This window comes from Culex pipiens, chromosome 2 (assembly GCF_016801865.2).
Source record: "Culex pipiens pallens isolate TS chromosome 2, TS_CPP_V2, whole genome shotgun sequence".
Taxonomy (NCBI): Eukaryota; Metazoa; Arthropoda; class Insecta; order Diptera; family Culicidae; genus Culex; species Culex pipiens.
Window position 1 is genome coordinate 124,670,651 of NC_068938.1, and position 9,853 is coordinate 124,680,503.

Below are 9,853 nucleotides of genomic sequence, written 5' to 3' on the forward strand. Positions count from 1 at the left end.
GGAATTTTCCTGGTACTTTTGTACCCGACCCTTTCCGATTTCAATGAAACTTTGTAGACATGTTATCCTAGGCCTATATAAGCCATTTTTGTGTATATGAAGCCAATAGTACTCGAAAACAACATTTAAGAATGGCGAAAGGTATTTAAATATTTTTGTATTTCGTAATTTAAAAATTACTGTATCTCAAAGCCGTTGCGTCGTATCAAAAAGTTGTCAAAGACAAACTTGTAGGAAATTGGACGGGCTTTCTGAAAAAAATACACTGAAAAAAATACACGCCACATCTATGAATTTTTTTGATTTTTAAGTCTAAAACATAAATTTAAAGGTGATGTCATGATTTTTTTTCGTTCAAAATGTTTGAGGAAATAGCCTAAAATGTTACTAAAAGACTGACGAAAAATGCAGGATGGTATGTCTCTCCTAAAAAAATACAAAAATCATTTACTAAAACTGTTTTTTTGAAAAGTGATCAAAACCTAATTTTTTTTAAAAATCAGTAGTGGGAATCGATTCTCCAGACAACTTTACATAAAAGTCTCCATATTGACCATTGTCCTATGTCCAATCCGTGGGAAGATACATCGGTTTTAAAAATAAAAATGTTGAAAAAAGGGGTTTTTGTGGTTTTTGGAAATTTCTATATGAAAGACTTGGTTTTTCAGTCTCGTAAATATTTTTACCGGAAAGCTCGTCCAATTTCCCATAAGTTTGCCTTTGACAGCTTTTTGATTCATATCGTTTTTATATTTACGTAAGCAAATTTACTATCCTAGTTTCTACCACACTGAAAAAAATATTCTATTTTCAGTTATTAGCAATGCAATTAAGCTTATATCTGTAAGCCCTTACATCCAATTGAAATGCTGTCAGAGGCAAACTTATGGGAAATTGGACGAGCTTTCCAGTAAAAATATTTACGAGTCTGAAAAACCAAGTCTGTCATATAGAAATTGCCAAAAACCACCAAAAAACCCATTTTTCAACATTTTTATTTTTAAAACTGCTGTATCTTCCCACGGATTGAACATAGGACAATGGTCAATATGGAGACTTTTATGTAAAATTGTCTGAAGAATGGATTCCCACTACTGATTTAAAAAAAATTTTACGTTTACGTTTTACGTTTTTTTTTTCAAAAGAACAGTTTTAGTAAATGATTTTTGTATTTTTTAGGAGAGACATACCATCCTGCATTTTTCGTCAGTCTTTTGGTAACATTTTAGACTATTTCCTCAAAAATTTTGAGCGAAGAAAAATCGTGACATCACCTTTAAATTTAAGTTTCAGACTTAAAAACCAAAAAATCTCATAGATGTGGCGTGTATTTTTGTTTCAGTGTATTTTTTTTTCAGAAAATCCGTCCAATTTCCCACAAGTTTGTCTTTGACCACTTTGTGATACGACGCAACGGCTTCGAGATACAGTAATTTTTAAATTACGAAATACAAAAATATTTAAATACCTTAAGCCCTCCTCAAATGTTATTTTCGAGTACTATTGGCTCCATATACACAAAAATGGCTTATGTAAGCCTAGGATAACATGTCTACAAAGTTTCATTGAAATCGGAGAGGGTCGGGTACAAAAGTACCAGGAAAATTCTTGGTTTGAGCTGGAATTGCTCTTTTGTAAACAAGAGTGTATCCCTCTCACACCTTATGCAAACTGTCATACGAGTGAAAGGGATACACTATTGTTTACAAAAGTTGTGTGCCCTTTTGAAATGTTAGGCTCCAAATAAGCAAGATCTATTCTTAGTTGAATATGCTTCAGAAATAAATACTATCTGAATTAAACCTTTACATGCAATTTACAGACAAGCTGATAAGTTCAATATGAACAGTCGGTTGAAATGAATAAAATCAAATAAGGCGTCATCCATAAAGTACGTACGCTATTAGGAGGGGAGGGGGGGGGGGATTATCGTAGGTGTGACAAGATGTGACGAAGGGGGTTTGCGAGACTGTGACGTCACGCTCGGTTTTTTTTTATGATTGCATAATATGAATTCAAAATATACACAATTGAATTAAATCCTCTTTTCAAAATTTTTTTTGCTTAGTATTATTAAGAAGTATCACATTTTAATTGATTATATAGTCACTTTTTTTTTATTCAGCTGGAACTTCAATATTTTGCAAATTCTTGCTCGATAAAAACAAATGCTTGGAAGGCAGGGTGTTTACAACAAAACTGCTATAAATGGTTTGAATTTATAAGATTCAAAGCTGTGAAAAACAGTTTTCTAGATTTTTCAATATTTGAATTTTATACCAGGTCTTCTAATTTTTAAAAGATACAAAGTTTTTTTTTATATCGCAATGTTAATTTAAAAAAAAAAGGATAATTAGACAACTTATTTTTTTTTTCATATTAAAAATTGGCAAACATGCCAAAATTATGAGAGTTTAAAGAAATAAAAACTGTAAAAAATCCCATCGAAAAGAAGGGGGGAGGGTCTGGCAAAATGTGACGTACTTTTTGAGGGGGGGTTCAACCTTGCGTGACAAAGTGTGACGTATGGGGGAGGGGGGTTAATTTTGGCCGATTTTTGCGTTGCATACTTTATGGATGACGCCTAAGGTTCTCTCAAGGAAGCGTGGGACACACCACCATACGCTTCGAGATTTGGTTTATTCGTTGGGAGCACCATGCTAAGAAGGTTCTGTACTCCAGGAACCTCTACAATGGAACATTGTATTTCCACGAATGCCCTGGACACTATTTGCCGTGGTTATAGCGCCACAACTCGCTAATTGCATATTTTTATAGGACCTTTTAAAAAATCTGGAATGTGCTATCAAAAGTTTTCAAAAAATCTAAGATTTGACAAAAAAACGTTATAGCGAAAAAATCTTTATGCGGTTTGCACATGGTTAATTCACTAAAATTAAAAAGATTTTTGAATTAACCCAAACATGCTAAAAATATTTCTAAAGAAGGGAAATGCATTTTACATTGATTTTTGCATCTAAATTTCCATTGAAAAGTTGAACTTTTTTCAAAAAAATATTGTTTGTACCTCCTGATTTTTCGGGCCGACTTTGAAGGGGGTGTTTATCACAATATGAACAAAAATATTTGTAACACTCATCCAACTGCACCACGATGATCAACTCTCCTAACCATTGGAATTTGTTTCAAAAATATAAACAAATCTGTTTCACGTTTCCACCAGTACACACACCATCTAGGAAACCAGAGTTGATGTGAAAAATCTCGCAGCTGAAATTCCAAACGATAGCTGCGCGTTCTCGATACCGACCAACCACAACAAAATCAGCAACAACAAATAGCGGAACAATGCACGAAATGCATTGCCCATCACCACCGCGCCCCCGCTTGTACGTTCATTGAAATCCATTAAACAGCCCTACGACGCCGACGCTGTCAGCGAGTTCAGCTCACCATGCGACGCCACGTCTCGTCTATTATGACCGGGACTGCAGCAGCAGAACATTGCGAGCATGCCACCGAAGAAAATCAATTGTTACACCCTGCAGTTCGAAGTCATGGTTGAAGGTGGGGGAGTTTCGAAAAAAAAATATGTAATAACTATTAAAAATGTTTTAAATTGTCATCAAAAAATCGAAAAATTACAAGAAAGGAAAATAACTACAATAAATACTGGTTAATTGACTTAACTTTCATAAACAACACTCCCCATGACTTTCAGCGGACACGTGAACTGCCAACGTTGCCGGTCGACGGCTCAGAATAATGGGCACAAAATATGGCGCAACAAATCTAAGCTTGACGCGTCATTCAAACAAGTGGTGCGCACAATCGGTCACTGCAAAAATTCATTCATCGATTCGCGCCACCTGTTTACCCTTCGGGACTTCTGGCTGGAACACACAATACGTGACCCTTGCTTCGTTCCAGCTGGTTTGTCTTCACGGAATGTTACGTAGAACACTAAGTCAACTCAACCTCTAATCTACAAAAATACAGCGTAATTCTAACCATTTCCGTGCTCGGCCAAACAAAGTTGTAAAATCTAGTTTTTATCACGCAAAACGTTGATTCGGCTGAGTTCAACGCTAAAGATTCACACCGGTTCAACATTTCCCGCCATTTTAAACACCCAATAAAAAAACAATAAAACAAATCGAATCCCAGCAGCCCGAGCCGATTCGGAAGCGTCGCGACGCTCTGTCTGAGGTGGGGCGCCATCAGGGGAAGATTTTCCATCATAGATGGCGAAGCCATGCTGACAGGTAACTTTGATGGAGAAGCATGGTCGATTACCGTTGCAAAGGGTGGTGCCGATGCCCTCTCGAAGGTCGGATCCCAGGTTCATTTATCCACTAGTTTACTTCGTTGTTTGCTCAGGAATTATTAGATTTAATTTGATTTTAATTGAAGTTTCAGTAACTACATCAAGCTAGATTTCAAATGATGGATTATTCATTCGATTTGCTTCGCCAAACAGATAATCTCAATTAATTGCTGTAGTTTTCCGATCATGAAAATTCATTAGACTTACGTCACGTAACGTAATTGTAAAACGATTTTTTTTTACAAATAGACAAGGTTTGTGTAATTCAAACAGAGGATAATAGTGAAATCGATGAAAAGCTCAACTTTTTTGTACATATTTCGAAAAGTAAGGCGGGGAAGCAAACGTTTAACAGCAACTCCAAAAGTGTTTTTCAGAGTTGAAAATAATGTTGTATGAAACTCGTTGCAAAACTCAATAGGTCATCTTTTGCGCCAAAGCACGCGATAGTGTCAAGTTTGGTTCAAAAGAAAACGTCTTGTTTTTTTTCACTTTAAATTAAAAACAACACTCAAAATCTTTTTTTGTTTCAAAGATATGGCCATCTGAAAAAAAGTTTTGTGGTCTCTGTTGCAAGTTTCTGTTCATTTCTAGGCGTCCGAAGGTTATGTGTGGTGAGTCACCTCTTTTACGCAAATGGACCGACGTTTTACTTCCCCATCCGATAGAAGGCCAGGAGGATAAGGCGGGAATCGAACCCGCGCCCCATAGCAACGCTAATCACTGCGCCACGAGGGCTTGACCGGAGAAAGTCAATTTGTGGTCAGAAAAGTGAATATGTAGTTTTTTTGTGTACAGTTGGGGTGAAATAACCACTGTATGTTTAATTTTTTCATGTGAAAAAGTATCCAACATCTCAACAACTATTTTCTGATCTTTCTGATGATAACATTTTCAAAATTTAATGTTCAAGTTGTTGGCGATACGCTCTATACAATTCTTTTTTTTTTTTTTTGAAAATGTCCTATAACTATTGTGTTTTATATGTTTATATGACCTATTAAAAAAACGTTACTTAATCTACCTTCAGGTGGTTGGCGCCTTCCTCGCATTCATAAAGTGAATACACTACACAGCCTCAAAAAAGTGTATAAATAACACTTATTTTTATCAATATCTGAGATCCGGCCAAAAAAAGTGTATTAAAAAAACTAAAGTACTTATAACTTTTGATAGGGTTGTCAAATCTTCAATCTTTTTCGTTAGAAAGGTCTTTTGGTTACCTATCCAAAGATGGGTCGCATGATAGATACGGACACCTTTTTCATCAAGATATTTAAGATCCGGTTAAAAAAAAGTGTATAAATACCACTTAAGTGCTCATAATTTTTGATGGGGTTGTCAGATCTTCAATCTTTTGAACGCGTTGGAACGTTCTTTCAAATACATTTCTAACAATATATAGCATGACGGGTTTTCTTACAAAAACCATACTTTTTACAATTTTCCGAAGCTTAGCTAAAATCGATTTTTTAGCATAACTTTTGAAGTACTTTTCTAAACTTCATAATATTAACTAGGGTTTTGTGGGAGTCCAAGATGGATCGAATGAGACCAGAACGGCCAAAATCGGTTCGGCCAGTCCGGAGATAATCGTGTACATATTATTCGGTGCACGGACTTACATCCAGACACACGCACAGACATTTGTTCAGAATTTGATTCTGAGTCGGTAGGTATACGTGAAGGTGGGTCTACGAGGTCGAATTAAGAAGTTCATTTTTCGAGTGACTTTATAGCCTTTCCTCATTGAGGTGAGGAAGGCAAAACTGTAGAATTGTTCACAAGGGGGAAGCAGAAGGGTGGTCTGAAATTTCCTAAAAGATTTGTTCCAAAGAGTGTTTTTGAAATCTAATTGACTAGGTAGGACCTGCCTAATCGAACTAAATTTTTTTTTATCAAAAAGGATCAAACTAGATTAAAACAACCTCCATCATCATCACAGGTACTAACAAAAAAAGTAATAATTTATATTTCTCTCTCTTTTATAGACTCTCGTCAAAAACTCTCGTGTGTGGAGTAGCGTGGTTAGGAGCTTTCTTTTCTGATTGACCTTTTTCATATTCTTACCGGAAGGACAGCGCACAAAAACCAGCCCTTTTCTACATAGGATGGTAGAAAGTGAAACCGATACCAACAATTCAAAGTGTAAGTTCAAAGGTTCAATGGTATAAACTTTTAGAAACTAATTTTGTAAACAATGCCTTCAGATACCAATGTAAGAGACGATCGAGTAGCAAACGGCGTCGGCACAAAGGAGCTCCCGGTTGCGATTCCGGTGGACTTGAACGGTGGCAGCAAGCAAACTGGCCTGCAGATCGTCCCCTCGAAGCAACAGCAGGACAAAGCGTCGCTCGATCCCGAGCGGGGCTTCGCCAGCAAGGCTGACTTCGAGCATGCGATAGAGCTCACTGGTTATGGCAGATTTCACTACATCCTACTAGCAATATGTGGTCTCGTAAGCACCAGCGAGGAGATGGACGTCATTTCGATGTCCTTCATCCTGCCGTCGGCGCAGTGCGACCTCGACCTGAATACTCAATCGAAAGGATGGCTAAATTCGATTATCTTCATTGGCATGATGGTTGGAGCTTATGTCTGGGGAAGCGTTGCCGACTCGCTGGGTAGAAAGAAGGTCCTCATCGTCATCTCGATCATGAATGCCCTCTGCATTGTCGCTTCCTCATTCTCGCAGAACTACGAAACGTTTATGGTGTTTCGCTTCCTCAACGGTGCCGCGTAAGTTGGTCTTGCTCTGTTCAACCAAAGATCAGTTTATTAAAGAATTTTACCCTTTTACAGCTTGGGAGGTAGTGGACCGGTCATTTGGTCCTACTTTGCCGAGTTCCAACCGAAAGCCAAGCGTGGCTCCATGCTTAGCTTCATGGCTGCCTTCTGGACCATTGGTAACCTGTTGGTAGCCGGGCTGGCCTGGTTGATCATTCCAGCGAACATTGGTTTCACCACCGCAGCCTTCACCTTCAACTCGTGGCGTATTTTCCTGATGGTTTGCTCGATACCTTCCTTCATCGTGGCCGGCCTGCTCCTCTATCTACCAGAATCTCCCAAGTTTTTGCTTTCCCAAGGCAAAATGGAGGACGCCCTGGCCATCTTCCGCGGTATCTACGTCACCAACACTGGCAAATCGGCGGACAACTACCCGGTAAAGGAGCTGATTATCGACGAAAAGCTCAAGAGTGAGCTTGAAGACGTGAAGAAACCGATCAAGAACAAGTACAAACGAATGCTGTTCAACATCATGGACAACAGCAAGCAACTTTTCATGTCGCCGATTGTGAAATTCACCACAATCTCGATCACGATCAATTTTACATTCCACATTGGCTACTACGGGCTGATGATGTGGTTCCCTGAGTTGTTTAACCGCTTCGACGAGTACACTCGAGCCCATCCGGACGTGGAAGAGGCTTCCGTGTGTCAGGTCACAGACTACGTGGTCAAAATGGGCTCCCATTCGGACACCGGCGTCTGCTCCGCAACCATTCCAAGCACAGTTTTCCTCGAATCACTGATCACGGTAGCGGCCGCCTTGCCAGCAAACGTTATCGCCGTTCTGTTCATGGACAAGCTGGGCAGAAAGTTCTTCCTCGTGTTCAGCACAATGTCCGCTGGTCTCTGCTCTGCCTCGATGTATCTCGTCACGAACAAACACCAGAACCTGGCCGTCTCAGCTATCTTCAGTGGCGTAATCTCGATGGGAAATGCTTCCCTCGATTGTCTCATTACGGAAGTCTTTCCAACGAATCTCAGGTAGGTTCCCGACGAAGCACCATCCATGCCAATCAATAACCTCCCCACTGCCCATCGGTCTCATGTCCGCACTACACTATCCTACCCCGTTACAAACTAAAATTCTTCTCCCAACAGAGCAACTGGAGTGGCCATTTCGATGGTGGCGGCCCGTCTCGGTGGTATCATCGGAAACGTAGTGATAGCAACGCTCCTAGATCTGTACTGTCCGGCGCCGACCTTCATCGTGGCGATTCTGCTGGCTGGCGGTGGCCTGATGTGCCTGTTCTTGCCCAACACCACCCGGACGGCACTTTCCTAACCGCACCACGGATAAGGCAGCGAATAATGAAAAACTAACTTAGGGAAAACCAACAACACAGCTTTTCTTTCCAATTTCTAACTTCTATCGCTATTCCTTCATCTTTCCTCAAAATCTATCTTATATTTTCCACAACTTGTATCATCTTTCTCTTTTGCAATCTCCAATTTTCTCAAAACAGATCTTGCAATCAAAGAATTTAAACTAGGATTAGGATATACAACTTTGAAAAAAGAAAACCATTTGTACAATGAATAGTGGTAACAACATCCAGGCGTGCAAAAAATTGACCTGAAATCTAGGTTTTTATAATAGAACATTATATATGTATACAAGTTGACTTAAACACATCGAGGAAGATTATTAAACAATAAAGTCATGCATTAAAAGTTGTACTTGGAGTATTGTTTTCTGTCAACAAAAATATCACATCTTAACAAAATTTTAAATCATTGCCTGAGCCACTTTCTATCTGCATTGATTTTTAAGTTGGAGTCTCCTTCGAGACGGGTCTTTTGCACAACCCTAGAATTCGGAGTCGCTTTAGGTGATGGTGTCTTTCACTCTTGGGGCAATGACTGTCAATGATGGTCTCGATGATGGTTCTGAATTCAGGGTCCAGAAATAGTAAATTAAAATAAAAAAAATATCACTATACAGCAATTCCATTTGAAAAGAGCCTAAACCAAAAAAAAAGTTCTCCGATCGGGCTCAAAATTTTTCTGGGGGTTCCTTGGCCAAAATAATTAGACCCGTATTTTTTTGTTTGGCCATTAGGGTGGCCTACATCGTGCTAGGGTGGTTCAAAAAATGGCAATTTTCGTCATTTTTCGCAAAAACCACTTTTTTCTAAAAATCATATCTCCGCGCCATTTCATCCGATTTTAGCTGTCTTAGACGCAAAAGAAAGGTGATGAGTTTGGCTATTTGGGAAAAATAGTAAAAAGTTCCAAAAATCTAGCTTAACTATTGAAAAAGTCGTATGAAAACTTAAAATGGCGTTTTGACCGTGTCTGGACCAAAGAGCCTATGTCTGAAAATATTTTTATCGGATTCCTCGGAAAATTTCACATAACATATCAAAAAATTGGCGATGTCGAACCGTACGTTTTGGAGATACGATTTTTTGAAAATAAAAACTGCGTTTTTCGACGCGCCACGCGCAAAAACGGAAAAATGACGAAATCGGCAAAAAATCAACTTTTTTCACTAAAACTGCGATAACTTTAAAATTTCAGCGATGACCTATACATGTCTGGGTACCAAAATTTTCGTAATTGAGAGACGCAACTTTTGGTACCATAACATCTATAGGTCATCGCTGAAATTTTAAAGTTATCGCAGTTTTAGTGGAAAAAGTTGATTTTTTGCCGATTTCGTCATTTTCCCGTTTTTGCGCGTGGCGCGTCGAAAAACGCAGTTTTTATTTTCAAAAAATCGTATCTCCAAAACGTACGGTTCGACATCGCCAATTTTTTGATATGTTATGTGAA

At 38.7% G+C, this 9,853-nt stretch overlaps 1 protein-coding gene across 3 annotated transcripts in view; it reads left to right on the plus strand.

Moving 5' to 3' along the window:
• LOC120414990 (synaptic vesicle glycoprotein 2B-like) overlaps positions 1 to 8,755 on the plus strand; it is a 43,376-nt gene extending 34,621 nt beyond the window's left edge. For all 3 annotated transcript variants that reach the window (XM_052707551.1, XM_039576347.2, XM_039576348.2), the window contains exons 2-5: positions 6,280 to 6,436; positions 6,499 to 7,027; positions 7,091 to 8,059; positions 8,177 to 8,755. In XM_052707551.1, coding sequence (XP_052563511.1) covers positions 6,400 to 6,436; positions 6,499 to 7,027; positions 7,091 to 8,059; positions 8,177 to 8,360 — 1,719 coding nt within the window. In that variant the 5' untranslated portion in view covers positions 6,280 to 6,399 and the 3' untranslated portion in view covers positions 8,361 to 8,755. The remainder of the gene's footprint in view (positions 1 to 6,279; positions 6,437 to 6,498; positions 7,028 to 7,090; positions 8,060 to 8,176) is intronic.
• The last annotated feature ends 1,098 nt before the right edge of the window (positions 8,756 to 9,853 follow it).